Source organism: Nelumbo nucifera, chromosome 2, assembly GCF_055504915.1.
Source record: "Nelumbo nucifera cultivar China Antique chromosome 2, China Antique-T2T, whole genome shotgun sequence".
Lineage (NCBI taxonomy): Eukaryota > Viridiplantae > Streptophyta > Magnoliopsida > Proteales > Nelumbonaceae > Nelumbo > Nelumbo nucifera.
In genome coordinates this window covers 40,763,940-40,779,417 of record NC_142650.1, presented here as the reverse complement: position 1 = coordinate 40,779,417, position 15,478 = coordinate 40,763,940, and the positions used below count along the sequence as shown (strand labels likewise).

Here is a 15,478-nt window from a genome sequence, read left to right as displayed (position 1 = left end):
GTGTTTGCCTTCCTCCTAGGGCTGAATCCGTCATATGAGTCCATTAGAGTGCAGATCTTGGGTAGTAAAGACTTGCCATCAGTTCAGGAGGTGTATGCCTTGGTGCAGTAGGAAGAAAGCAGAAGTGTGCTGAATGGTGTAGAAGGGGAGTCAGTTGCCCTAGCTGTTTGGGGAAATTCAGATACAAATGTCGGAGGTGGTTTTAAAAAGGGTGACACTCAGAAAAAATCAAATGATAAGAGCAAGCTTTGGTGCACTCACTGCCAGAAGACACGACACACGAAAGATACATGTTGGGATCTCCATGGAAAACCTAAATGGGCACAGGATTTGGGTAAGAAGTCAGCATCTGATTAGGGCAAGAAACCAGGCCAGCAGAATCAAAAAAGGTATAACTCAGCTAATATGGCATCAACAGAGACTAGTCCTTCAGTAACTCAGGGGAGACATCCCGGTTCTGACCCTAAGGAAGATATTATCAACTCCTTCCGTGAACATTTGGAATTGTATAGTAGGATTCTCCGCCAGATGGATTCTGGGCCTACTCCTTCTACCTCGTTTGCGTCTACATCAGGTAATGCCACAGCCTTCCATGTGTCATCTCATACTACTGATTCTCTTTGGATTATTGACTCCGGAGCCTCAAATCACATGACCGGTAAGTCTAATTTGTTTCAGACATATAACCTTCGCTCTGGAGAGATAAGGTAAGACTGGCTGATGGTTCTTTTTCTACCATAGCTGGCCAAGGCACCATACCTCTCCCACTTGGCCTTACCTTTCCTAATGTACTGCACGTTCCGAAATTACCTATTAATTTGTTGTCTATTAGTAGTCTGGCTCACTCCTTGAACTACTCAGTCACTTTTTTTCCGTCTTCATGTGTGTTTCAGGATTTGACCTCGGGGAAGACGATCGGTAGAGGAAGCATGGTGGATGGTCTCTACGTGTTGGAGAATAATGCTGGTCTAGTGGCGACAGAGTCCACGAGTTCGTCAAGTGAGAGTCAAACCTATTTATGGCATAGTCGTTTAAGTCATCTTTCTTTTGAGTCGTTAAAAGTTGTGTTCCCAAAGTTGTTTGAGTCTTTGTCAGTGAGTCAATTACAGTGTCATACTTGTCAGTTGTAGAAGTTCTTTACCTTTACGAAATAAAAGATCTGAATTTCCATTTCATATTGTTTATTTTGATGTTTGGGGCCCTGTTACTCCACCTACTGCGGCTGGCTATAAGTATTTTGTTACTTTGATTGATGATTATTCTAGATACACTTGGGTTTACCCTATGCGATCTCGAGCTTCATCACACTTCCAATTCACATTCTGATAGTGATCAAGTTCTTTCCATATTGATGTCAAATCAGAATAGTACATCGAGAGACTCCTCTCCCCCTGCTTGCAAGTAGAGGATTCAGCTTGTAGTTGATATATCTTGGCATAGTGTCTCTACTCTGAATAGGTGGACTTTGCTTGTTCCCATATCTCACAAGCAGTTTCAGCCCACATAAAAGTCTTCCTTGTGGCAGCATTGAAACCAAGAACCAAGACATCACCATACTGTTCTCTTGGTTCCACCTATCATGCTCAGCACTTCCATACTTCGGTTCCTTCACTCTCCCATTGATGTATCCTATTTTCCCCCTAGCAGTGATGCAGAGTTTTATTCCCCTAGACCACTCAAGGTAATTCAGACCATCAAAGGGAATAACAGCCATGGGAAAGCTCATATCCATTCCCCCACTCACTCCATTGTGGCTCCCTGAAATTTCTGAAGTAGCAGAATTCTCAATCGACATGGTCAAACAGTAGATCAGTCCCAAACACCGGACTTAGGACCCCTCTTTACTCCACAAAACAATGCTCCACTCAGTTCACACCCACACACTTGGGTTTAACAACCAGGTTGAGCACAAACAGTACCAAATTCCGGACAAACCAGAGGTACTATTTGGCAGATTTTAGACCTGTATAGTTTTTACAGTCCCAACTTACCAGAATTCCAGAATGTCTAACAACCGTAATCAGCAGGAGAGATCCTTCTTACTTATAGTCAAATCAAACCATTGAGAAGACAGGTCATCCTTGACCTACAGTTGTCATAACACATGAACAGGATCACACGATCCAAAAAAATAGGGGGTACACAGATTCGACAACATTCAGCCGCCCAGACTCATAGGGTTTCCATTCGGCACATGACCAAGGAGGGTAAAGAAGAGAAAAACAAGGAGAACTGTACCAGTCGTAGCTGTTTTTTCAGTCCTGAATCAAATTTCTATTCTGCCCAGGTTCTGCTAGTCTGTTTGATCTGTTCTCTCAGTAAGGTTGTTCGATCTACTCTCTTTAATCAGTATTCCCGCTCTGATACCATCTTGACAGTATGGCTGACCAGAAATAAGAGGAAGAGAAGAGAAGAGAAGAGGAGAAGAAGAGAAGAGAAGAGAGGAGGGAAGAAAGAAAGAAGGGTTTTGCAATGTAACACTGCTGGCGGCACCAGCCTTTATTTTAATATATATAGGGCAGCAGAAATAACAAGGGAAAAGACCCTTGCGCCCCTGAGTACAATAACAGACATAACAGAAAGAAAAACGAAATAAAAAACACTTTAATTAGCCAAACAGGCCCTAACATCAACAACTAAATTATTTTAACATTATTTTAACAATCTCCAAGATTACTTCCAAGCTTCTCTCCTTATTTGAGAATATCCTTGAGTTTCTCTCCTCCTAAACAGTCCAACACATTACAGCCCTAACACATCTCCACATGATCTTGGCCCTTTTGGTTGGCCAGTTAGGCATGGAAGTAAATAGGCTTTGCACATTCAAAGGGAGAGTCCACCTGCACCCAAACAAAGAAGTAAACCATTCCCAAATAACTTTAACAAACTGACAAGAAATTAGTAAATGGTATCCAGACTCACCATCGGATTTACAGAGGACACACCAATGAGGACAAACAACTATTGGGTCTTTTTCTTTGAAGTAGATCCCCTGTATTAACTCTTTCCAGAAAGACTTCCCAACAAAAACTCCCAACCTTTGGAGGTATAGGTTGACACCACACTTCTTTAACAGGGAATGACAATCCAACAAGAGAAGGGGGTAAAAGGGCCTTAAAGAAAGAGGCACAAGTGTAGGAACCCGAGGGAGTGAGTGTCCAAATTATATTATCTATCTTTGATGTCTCAATGAAGATCCCTTCAAGAATGGATAATAAGGATAAAATACAGGCTAACTCTGTCCCTGACATCTCTTCTCAAACTCAGGTTTCATCCGAAACCAGAAGGTGAATTAGAAGGTACAAGGAAAGAGGAAACCGGTTCATTTTTAAGGGTAGAGATAGCTAAGAGGCCTGGAAATTGATCTTTCAAAGAGGAATCCCCAACCCAAACATGTTCCCAAAATTTAATGAGGTTACCTGAGTGCAAATCATACCTGATCCATGGAGAGAACAAGGGCAAGATGGCTTGAATAGCTTTCCAGGGAGATGCTCTTGTAGTCCTTGCTAGGACCCTAGAGTCCCATCCATTGTCTACCAGCCCATGAATTGACTACACTTGAAGATTGATGTTTGCAATTCTCCATAGTTGAGACAAAATGTTGGGACACAGTTCTTGTCATATGCTTATCTTACGATAAACTCCTTTGACTTTGTAGCTCATCCCTAGTTTGGTCGCCTCTAGTTGGCCCACGATAAGCATCTCCTACCTACTCACCATATTCTCACCCATTGTTCATTAAATGGTCATGTTTATCTTTACTCAATTCCAGATTGCCTCCCCCATCAACCAAAACACACTCCAAATTATTTACTCCCTTCACTTCCTCAGATTGGAGCATACAAGGGGTTGCTCTTCCCATGACTTGCTTAGCATCAAAAAGAATAGTAGTGTCAAGCATGTCTTCCTCATTAGCTACCACTACAATCTTGTCATCCAAACTGTCCGCAATAGAAGCGTTTGTCGAGTCTCCTTCCTCCCCATCTGAAGATTTGCAGTTGACCCACCCGTCATCTTCCACATCCATGTCTTCTAGTTGCTCCCTAGAGTATCTCGAATTTAGGGCAATCCGTACTCTGCTTCCCCACCACTTGTTCATTGTAAGAGGGTCGAGACACCCATTGTCAGTTTTCCTTTTTCAATTTCTTCGAGTCTTGTATTGAACCAGTACTCTTTGGAAACGATGATAGACCCCAAGCATCGTCTGCAATCTTCTCCCCTAACTTACTCCTCACATGACTATTAAATGAGTCACATGAGCTCTCCCCTGGTTCGACCCAATGTTTTAAAATGAGGAGGCGTGACTTGAGGCGTTCCACTACCTAGAGGCGTGAGGCGTAGTTCAGAACACAAGAGGCATAAGCCTCCCAGACACAAGGAGGTGTAAGCCTCCTTAAGAGGAGGGGGGTTAGGAGGAGGAAGGGGAGAAGGATGAAGAGGAAGGGAGATCTCACTTTTTCTTTATTTTTAGTAAAATCTTTTATATTAAGAAGAATAAAGATGCATAACATTGGTTGAACGGGGCAGGGGGCAAACCACTTTCTTTCCCCTTATCTTTTCTTCCCTTCCCTTCCCTTTCCTTTCCTTTCCTTTCCTTTCCTTTTTTTTTCCTTTTTTTTTCTGTCTTTTTATATAAAATGTGCATGAGGCACATGAGCACGCCTTTTAAAACACTGGTTTGACCCTAAGAACCGATAATCCTGGACCTGGTTTAAATTGGTTTTTTGTTTTTAGTCTTGACCCACACCGACTCCGACCTCCTAACCACGTCAGCATATGATGGTCCGACCTCCTGCCTTTTGAACTTAAAATTTTTTGAATTACTTTCTTTTTCAAGGTGGCTGCCCAATACTTCTTTGGGACCCAACTGTTCACCTTCCCAGAAAAGTTTGCCCTCTTTCTTACCTTCTTGATTCCTGCCGCATGTGCTTCCTTCCTCCACGTCACCTTCGCCTTCCTCCTTTGAACAACTCCTCCACAGAGATGCTTCCACTTCATTCAATATTCATATCTTCCTCCATAGCTCCTCCAAGAATATAGTCACCAGATGAGGTACCTCCTCCGGCTTGATCCCACGGATTCTTGCTTTGATCGCTGTCATATTTCTGAAGCTGCAATCCTCCATCAAGCCACCCAACGCATGGACTATTTTCTCTATTGTCAACTTGTTCTAGAAATTGAACGACACCCCAACAAGCTTTATGTTGAAACTTCCTACTGTAATATCTTGCTCATTACAAGACATACACCATTCTTCAATGACTATCAACCCTTCCTGGGTTTCGATAGAAGATAGCCCTATCTTCGCCTCCCCTGCGTCGAAGATGGCTTTGTTTTCACTAAAAGGCACTACCAGAACAGGTTTCTCAAGGCTAAATTTCTTCACTATTTCCTCTGCAATGAGCTGCCAGTCGTTTTATCTTTTTTTCCAGCTATCAACACATCTGTTCTTCCACCTATGTTTATCCACTTCCAACACCAACTTATTTGATTTTACAGAGCAAGCAACTGGTATATATATCCTCTGTTCCTCCACTGCCTTCTGAGTTATTTGCTCTCCCTTGCTCACCATATTACTCTCACTCTCCCCCTTCTCTACTTTCTCCGTTAAAGTCTTCTGCTGAACCTTTTTGAAATCCTTCTCTACTTTCTCCGTCATTACCATAAAGAGGTTTGCAAGTACGATGGTCAGGCAAAAATTCTGAAGCAGTGATTTGCAAGTTACATGTGATGTTGCAGGAAATCAAGCAAAGAATAACGATTATTGATATAGTAAGGAAGAATCATGTGTCTAACAATGCTTACACAATTTTATGGCAAAATTTTTGAGTCTGGTGACACAGGATGCTTAGTGCAATACAAGGCCTCCCAAAAACTTGCCATTCTTACATGCTTGGAGGATCAGTACATAACAAAAAAATGGCTGTTCCTGATAATTACCTCTGTCAACAGTCAGATTCAACAGATTAATGACCTTTTTATGATCAGTATCAGGGTCAAAAGGATTCATCCTTGATTAATAATTGTAAGTGAAGGTGCACTAACCTGTGCACAGGAAAAGGACCAAAAGTTCATGTGGTTGAACATCCCGATCTACAAAGGAAGAGAAAATACAAAGTTACCCAGGAATAGCCATTCCCTAAAGCTTTTACCTATACTCCTCCAATCGCTAAACCTATGTTTAATGATGCAACCTTCACCCTCAAGTCCAAAATAAAAGTCATTAAAGGTAAGTAGTGTGGTACAAATCTTTTACAAAGACAAAATTATTAAAATTCAATTTATTATGTTGACCTTAAGTTCCCAAATGTTATACTTTAGCAATGTATTAGATAATGTTCTCTACTAAAAACTGATATTCCGTGTGACACTGGGAAAGAAGAAACAACTGTGAGGGCCAATTCCAGAGCCATCAAAACTCATATTACTTTTTCTATTTACAGAGCTACATATTCTATTTGTTTACAGAGATGCAGTTTATAAGTCTGTATGATAGCACAGCTCCAGGAAGCTGATTCAAATTGTGAGCTAAAGGCAAACTTGTATCCAAAGCATAAGTTTGTAGAGTTCATTTAATCCAATTCTCTGGCTTCTTACTTGAGCTATGCACGGTAAACACATCTATAAAAAGGATCTAACAATACTCACTACATTGTTCATCCTTAATCTGCTCTATTCTTCACTTGTGAACGTGTGCGAGGGAGGAACCTAAGACGGTGGGAGAACCGCAAGTCAGGCTTCTTTTTAGAATATGTGGGTTTCTTCTTCTCATCTTGTTGACCTCCAGTATCAGTTGAAAGTTTACCTGCCATATCAACCTACATATTGAGTCTTTAACAAAATTGAGACCCACAAACTATTAAAAATTACAACATTATATCCATGAAAATGAACCATACAAAGAGGTGGGGGATGAATGATCCAGTGGTATCTTCACATAAATGACTATAAGTAGATCGTTGTAACCATTTAATGAACCAGACCTACAAAAAACTCTCTTTGTATAATTAAGAGGTGTAAGGCTGTACATTCCCAGTGTATACAGGTTCTTGGTGTATATGGGGCTCTTCTATTGTTTTTGTCTTAATATATACTTATACATCTTCAAAAAAAATAAAAAAAATAAAAAGTAAAACATTTAGGATGGTTCATTGTTAAAATCACCACAATATGTAATGGTGTTTATGACACAGGCAATGTCTAAATCAGTATCATATTTGAATTCTAATGTTTGGTGTTTGTAACGCATCACAAATGTTCCCTGATAAGTATATACACAAACAAGTAGTTGGGTTTGTTCACAATCACCTTCATCTCTTTTAGTAGTCACAATAGCACTGCAGCGCCTTTGCTTTTTACTATCTTGGACCAGGGATAAGTCCAGTTCAGTATCAATGGGGGAAGAGCATGATTTCTTCTTTGTGGTTTCACCGATCTTCCGCTTAACAGGAATCTCAGTGGAGTCTGGCTGTTCATATTGAGTAGGTTTCCCATTTTGCAAGTCTTGTTTGACTTTCATGGTTAAATTCCCTTTTTCTTTCTCAATTGTTGAACGAGTCAACCTTTTTGTAGTTGCCGGGCTACTTGACTTCATATCATCTGCAGAGGACTTCACCTCAACTTTATTTGAATCTCCCATAACTTCATGGATGCCTGAACGAGTCAACCTAGTCATATTGACATGGAAATTAAGCTTCCGTGCACTTACTTTACAAGTAAGACTCTCTTCTAGGTCATCCAGCACATATCCATGCTTCACTTGCTTTGTCAGCATTCCGGGAAATTCCTCCATCTGAGGTTTGTTCAAACCATTCCTTCTACCAGAATTGGGTAATCTTACATTCTTTGCAGGTTTTGGAATAACTCGATCTGCACGAGCTTCTACATCTGAAAACCCACCCGCCATGGATACATTTTCTATGATACAGACATCAGGATTAATGACCACATTATTTACATTCATAGACACCATATTAACATGCTTCTCAGGAGTTTTTTCAGAAACATTAGTGAAGTCTTCCTTCTCCATGCAGCTGACAGACAATGGCTTTTGGGGCAATTGGTATACTAGTGAAGCCAGGGCTGCACGAGCAGCTAGAGGACTGAGATGGGACCTGTTCCCAAAAGCATCCACTGGAATGGACTGAACAAGGGATGAATTATTGCCCTCAATCTCTATCTTTAGTTTGCTCTGGCTTCTAGTGGACCTTCTCAAATTTTTTAGGTCATGGGGAACTTGAACATCCTGAAAGTTGAGATGTGATTCAGTAACAAATTTGCACTGTATTGATCCTCTAGGATAATCTGTATTCAAAAAAGTGGCATGATAAATATATCTATGGTACCTTGCAAATAGAAGAAACTCAATATTTAAATCAATTAAGTAGTAGATATGGTGCATACCTCTTTCATGTCCCAACAGAATCTCTTCCGGACATCCCTTTTTAGACATACCAACTAAATGGTTAATCTCCTCCATTTGCTTTTCCAGCAATCCATCAAGGTTCATATCACAATTCATGTCTTCAAAAAGGGACAGAAATGTAGATGCACCTGAACCATTTTTGGCTTTTACTGAGTTCAAGAATGCAGCAACTGCTGGATAGGTGTCAATGCTGTTTCTATCCAGTCTCATGATTGCACTAGATGAGACAGTTGCTATTTCTCCTTTAAACTGAGGAGGTAGCCATTTGATCTCAAAAGTGCATCTACAGTATACCTTCTTTGAGTGCCTTACCCTACATGCCTGCAGATTAGTAAATAAAATCTGGTTAAGCATGGTTATAATGAACACAAGGAGTTGGAAGTGCAGTTGCCACTATCAGAAGCAAAGGGGATGCAAAGCAAAAGGTTCAAGTAGTCCAAAGAAAGTGTAAGTTGAGTTGCTAGATGGTGCACTAGCACAAACTGCTAAGCATCTCTTTAATTAGTTTTATACCTTTTGCTGAAAGACAATTGGAACCTCACTTTTCTTCTCTTGTTATATTTATATTCAACCTTCCCCCTTTTTTCGTAACAAGTAAGGTTGCCTTCTCTTTTATTTTCTCTAATACTGTTCCTTTAGAAATAGATCAGAACTTTCTGAGCTAATTATCCCCTCCTCTTTCACTTTATAGTTCTTCCTTACATCTTTGTTCTTTTATATTTATTTCCTGCTCTCTCCCATGATCATTTCAATCATGAGAAATTTCATATCCATATTTCATCGAAGTCAGTTTCAAATTGTTTTCCAAAAGAAACTATTCATGCCATCTCCCTGGTGGTGTGCAAATCAAAGTACACTTAGTGTTGGAGGCCAAGAGATAACTCAAGTCGACCTTTTCTGTTAACTTGGTTTGATAACTCATAACAAGGAGATTGAGGGGGATGTTTCCCACAGAATTAGAGCAAGATGGGAAAAATGGAGGGATGTATCCGGAGTCTTGTGTGATAGTAGAACACCACTTAGGTTAGAAGGAAAATCTATATGCTCTACCTTTTTTCAAAGGAAAAATAATAATAATAATTGTAAGGCCAGCAATGCCATATGGAGCGAAGTGTTGGGGAGTCGAGAAACAACATGTCCAAAAAATTAGTGTGGCAGAAATGTGTATGTTGAGACGGATGAGTGGAAAAACTAGAAAGGATAGGTAAAAAATGAAGCCATTCAAAGGAACATAGGAGTGGATCTAATAAGTGAGCAAATGAGAGAAAGTAAGACTAAGATAGTTTTGTCACATGCATAGAAGACCAAGCAATCAGTTGGAAGTTAACGGGGCTAGAAGGGCTAGGGGCAGGCTAAAAAGGACATGAGCTGAAGTAGTAATAAATGAATTAAGCACTTACGATGGCACTAACAGAACAGAATGGCAAAAAAGGATCATGTAGCCGAGTCCATATAGTTGGGGTAAGGCTTAGATGATGATGATGATGATGATGATGTAAGTATGTAATGTAGGACCAGTTCAATTCCAACACTTTGAGGATGTTAAATGAACTCTCATGATCAGAAATTTATGGTTGTTAATGGTTATAATGTCTTCTTGAAGGAATAAGAAAGAAAATAGAAAAAAAAAAAAAAAGAAGAGAGAGAACACCTGGAATCACTCATGGATAGGGTTGTAAACAGATCAGATTCAGATTGGATCTAGCTGCATCAGCATCCGCATCCGATTATCATGTTGGGTTTCGGGTCGGATTCAAATTTAACTGCAACCATCTTATTGTGTTTAAAATGACCAAAGAATTAAAACATTAAAAAAAAAACAATTATTTTTAACTTATATATGTATAATAAACATATTAATTATAAACTTTATATAATTATACTACATATAAACATAAAATAATAATTTTTATTGAATGCAGATTTTAATCGAATCAGATGGGGTTAAACCCGCTTCTGATCTGATTATTAATTGGATGCAAGTTCTAACATCCAAATCCGGGATAATCGGTTTTGGAGTCAAATCAGAAATTGGACGTTTAGAGTCCATTGACAGCCCTACTCGCGGGGTGTCTAGAATCACTCTAGGGTGTGAGAATCACTCACCATATTTAGCATAAGTTCAAGAAAGCTCAATAAAATTCATTGATTTTTGTGTAAAACGTATACATACACCCTAGGAGCAAACTGTTAGACTCATATGAAGCATAATAGGACTCAAACTGAACTGCCATCGTCCTATTTCAATTCAAAGAAGACTCGATAACTCTAATCCTACTTATTCAATGACTCTGAAACTTTAAACATAAACAAACTATAATGGGCCATATCACTGCACCCCACAGACAAATTATAAAATAACAAAAATACCCCTACTGTCCAAAAATATTCGACTCTTTATCTCCCGCATCATGATGATTGTCTCCAAGTCAATGTCTGAACTACCTCCTTTTTCCTTCCTGAAGGAATTGCAGTAGCTTCCCAAATGCATTTCTTGTGAATATGCCTCTCAGTCAAACAGCTGATTATTATTTACCCATTTGAAAATTACAATCAGAGGTTACAAAAAATTATATAGCAAAGTATAAGAAAAATGCACTCAAGAAGTTCAAAAACAATAACACCAAGCATAGACAACTGAAATTCCACTTGCTGTGCTTGTAGTCGTTGAGCTAAAGATATGATCTGCTTGATGGAACACTAGGATCTTTGAAATAATGGGCTAGAGGTAGCCCCATATGTTCCTCAACCACTATTAGTTGGCCAAATTTTAGCCCCAGAACCCTTGTCACATGGTCAGAATGAAGCCTGCTTTTGGGGCAACTTTAGTACTAAAATCTTGGAAGTTTCAACAGCCAAAATTACTTGCAGAAAGTACTAATATAAGGTGGGATACAGGGCAATGTGGACTACAAGGTTGCCCTGGTAGTCAATCGAGAGGGAATACTGCATGGTAGACAGTTCAGATTGGTTATACCATCCTCTATGTGGCAGAAATAGGGTTGGTCATGTAGGGAGGCTCCCATACAAGTAACATGACCTTTTTTTCCATATAGAGTCGCCATGAAAGTTCTAACAAGGTACGTAATACCTTTTTGCAAAAATAATGGGAATAACCATACGAGTAACAAAGACTAATAAAAAAATAGAAGCAACAAGATCAACAGTAACACTAATGCAGATGAGATATCCCAATCGAAGCACCATTGGAGGTCTTAAAATGTAAGTTACACACCAAGCAATCAATTCAGGTTCAGCCCAGGCATTGTTGCATCCCTACGACCCTACCAATGGAGACCAGGAGTGGCCTCAACTTCAACTGTCTCCAAAAATATTTAACATGCACGGAAATATCCAGCATTCAGGACACTTTAATTTTCTAGCTATTTGATACACAACGAAATCCCCTGGTATCCAACTTTAACCATATTGTGAAACACTATAAAAACCTTCCAAGTTCCAACCAACCATAAGCGTACCTTTTCAACCTTGGCATCAAAGAAGAGACTCCTGAATCTTGTCCTATGAGCAGCAAGAACAGGTTCTCCTTCTTTAATATGAGTACAATCATCACCTCGAAGAGGAATGGAACGGAAACGAATACGTCTCAGAGCTTCTTCCTCAGTGAATATGATGTCTTCCGGATCTTGACTTCCAAAGCTTACAATAAGACCAACTCCAGTAGACGTATCTGAACTGTGTTAGGTCAGGAACTAAAGATTACTGAATCAAGAAGGCGCTTTATATTCAAATCATTAAAAAAAAAAAAAAAATGCATAGAGGCATCTTGCGTCGATCAACCGCTTCAGTTGGAGTTGACAAGAATAAAATCAGACGGCAACGCAGGAACATTTCCTTTCAAACCCAATATCGGACAAAGAAAAATAAATAAATTAAAAAAAAAAAAAGATACATCCAACTGATCTGAACGATGTGGAAGGGTATGGGTATGCAAGGAATTGAATTAGAATTTAGAAAATATTCATGGGGAAATATATCTAGTTTTAGATTTAACACGGAAGAGAAGGGAACCCCGAATAAACAATTCAGTCTCAGTAAAAGGAACATAAATGCAGCAAGGTATTTTCAGAGAAGGGACCCTATTTTATCATTGACCATTTCAGAAATTGGACGTAAAATGCACTAAGGTATTCTGACTATTTTCGGAGAAAGGACCCTACCTTCTCGGAAAAGAATTCAGGAAAGAACGATAAGCTAAAGTTAAAAGGAACATTACAGACCTCAAAGAGACCACGCTAGGGTGCCAAGACGAGTCTTCTTTTCGCATAGCCTCAAGTTTGACGGCCTCGTCTGGTAGAGTTGCCATGATCGCGCAGAGCAATCGAAGAGCTGGACGCTGTAAGAACGGAGCTGTGTCTGACACTCCAATGGCGGAACTAATTCAGGTATGTAATCCTCTAGTGTCGCACGTGTGCGAAATCAGCTTAAGAATGCAAACGGATCGGATCGACTTCGGATATAGTATATCCTATAATCCTAATCAATCTGTGACGGATATGGGATGTGCACAACATAGATCCGAATTCGATTGTTATATGTTTGGATAAATCCAATTTGATTAAATTTTAGTAAATCTATAATTAAAAATTAGTATAAATTTATAAAATTAAATATTAATTAAAATATATTATAAATAAGAAAAAGAAATTATCTAAAACTCACTATCTCTTTTTAGCATTTTCCTTTTAAACTCACCATGGGTTTTCAAAAGGTCAAGTGAACTCCATGTTAATGAGTTTTCGTTCTCCAATACTTACATTCCGTTATATCACTTTTAGGGGGCATTCCGTTTTTGTATTTTGAGAGGGGGGAAATTAGTTAATGGAATTATGATACCTATCTCTAAGAAAAGTTATTAATATTTGAACCAGATAAAAAATGCCTTTATTAGTAATGGATTTTTATGGTCAAAATGGTCATTATCTTTTTTACATGGAAAATGAAAGAACATAGATAAGGCAACTTTCCCTTTCTATGATCGTTTATTCAAAAAAATAATTTACGAAAAATGAACAAACAGGACCTAATAATCATTGATAGAAGTTTTCGATATCAGCATTAATATAATTTTCATGATCAAACTGCCCCTGAATGGCCATGGCCAGACAGTCTTATTAAACATATTTTTATGACTAAAGTGCCCATAACCGCGCGGGGGCCTTGTGTAGAACATTTCCCACTCATTGAGCGACGAGTTGCTCGGCAAGAGTGCTTTCAATGTGCTGCTTGAAGGTGTTTGAAGAAAGCTCCCTAACTAGGATAAATGTTCATGAGAAAGGAGATTAATCAACTACGCTAAAACTCCACATTTTGTTGAGTTGTGCTTCATTGCAGAAATGATATCAAAGCATGAAATTAGCTAGGAATTAATTCCGTTAAAGTGTGGAATCTGGATGGAAATAAATCAGTTCATTAACAATTCTTACAAAGAAGAGAAATTTGGTCAGAAGGCATGGCAAACTGAACCCCCAAACTCTTTAATTAGTCTTTAGAGTATACATGGTAGAAAAGAGGGAGAATGAACAACTTGCCTCCTCATCGTTGGTAAGAAAGAGAAGGTAGTCACAACATGAAACTATGACTATCAACATTCAATAAAGCCAATGAATTGTATGAATCCAAGGTGTAGCATCTAATTCAATTGCAAGCTTTAAATCAGAATGCCCCACTTTATTAAAAAGCTCTTCGACATCTGCATCCATTCAAGTCCCCCAATCATGTGGGTGAGGTCTCTCATGGAGGAATCAATCAGATACTTAGTCTAAAACCTTGAACCTCAACCTAATTCTTTTCTAGAATCTAATAAGCTGGGAGTTAGAAGAAAACAAATAAATAATTAATCTAAGATAAGCTAGAGACAAGGAATTGAGGTGTTGTCCACATCTAAGAACCTTGGAATGGTAAAGATCCGTGTCGTTGATGGCAAGAAGTTCTGCTGTTCTGCAACCGCAATCATAGCCATACCAGACTGGGGACTGCTACAGCTCCAATAAACAAACCAATTCCGAATATTGATCTCTCCATGTTCAATGCATCTTTGCACAATCTAGTGGAGTCCAAATGAAGAATTTCCCTTCCCAACAGGAGTCTTATGAGTCCTACCCTACCAAGCTCTCTCTTGGTTTTTAATATTTGATGGTTGTAATTCTGAAGAAGAGTCCAACTCCCAACGTTTGGAGCTATAGGCTAAGGTTCTGGGTCTTCGAGGATTCCATGATTTCAGACAGTCAATAAGATGGTTTTGCTGTCGTTACCATCTTGATTGTTGCTATTAGTGATATATTGAAATTGGATTTTGCTGAAATAGAGAGTTGAAAAGTGTTGTCATAGGCAAAAGAGAAGTTGAGGAGGACAGATGATGACAACGACAAATAAGTCGCAGCAGCGATGAGAGCTTTGGATGGAGTTATCAAATTTGGAAGAGAGAAACTGGAAATCAGGTCCATGGATGGCATGGCCACCTCTGGATTCTCGTTCAGCAATGGCGACATTTGAAGATGCAACAGCAGAAACTATATTGTTTTGCTTAGGTGAGGTTTGAAACAAGCAGGGATTTGGGTCGAATATGGTAGAGGCATTTCTGAAATAGTGCAGGGTTATAAACATAAATGGAGGGGTAAAATGATTATCTAACAACATCCGTTAATCTTTTAGGGGACGTTCTTTTTCTGAATTTTGAGAGGGGGTAAAGTTGGTTAATGGGATTTTGATTCCTATTGACAAAGAAATTCATGTTCTTTTTTCAAATATATGGGGGGACCAGGTAAATGATACCCATCTCCTACGTGGGCAAATAACTTTTTCACTTGCGAGGAAAGTTGCCAATACTTGAATGAGACAAAAATGTCTATTTTAATATTGGACTTCTATGGCCAAAATGGTAATTGCCTTATTTACATGAGAAATAAAAGAATATGGGTAAATGCACTTACCCGAATAAGTCTTTTCTGGGAAATATTTACCTAGGTAAATGCATTTACCCGGGTAAGTAACTTGCCAAAAAACGAACGGAGCCTTAAGGTTAAATTACTG

The 15,478-nt window shown here is 39.1% G+C and overlaps 1 protein-coding gene across 1 annotated transcript; it reads right to left on the bottom strand.

The window, feature by feature from the left end:
- Positions 1-5,743: 5,743 nt before the first annotated feature.
- LOC104599208 (uncharacterized) lies at positions 5,744-12,843 on the bottom strand. The gene is made up of 6 exons (XM_010261651.3): positions 12,667-12,843; positions 11,905-12,121; positions 8,404-8,746; positions 7,309-8,304; positions 6,649-6,805; positions 5,744-6,093 (listed from the first exon to the last, which is right to left on the bottom strand). Exons 1-5 carry the CDS (start codon positions 12,750-12,752, stop codon positions 6,663-6,665), a joined length of 1,785 nt encoding a protein of 594 aa, XP_010259953.1. The 5' UTR covers positions 12,753-12,843; the 3' UTR covers positions 5,744-6,093; positions 6,649-6,662.
- Between the last annotated feature and the right edge of the window lie 2,635 nt (positions 12,844-15,478).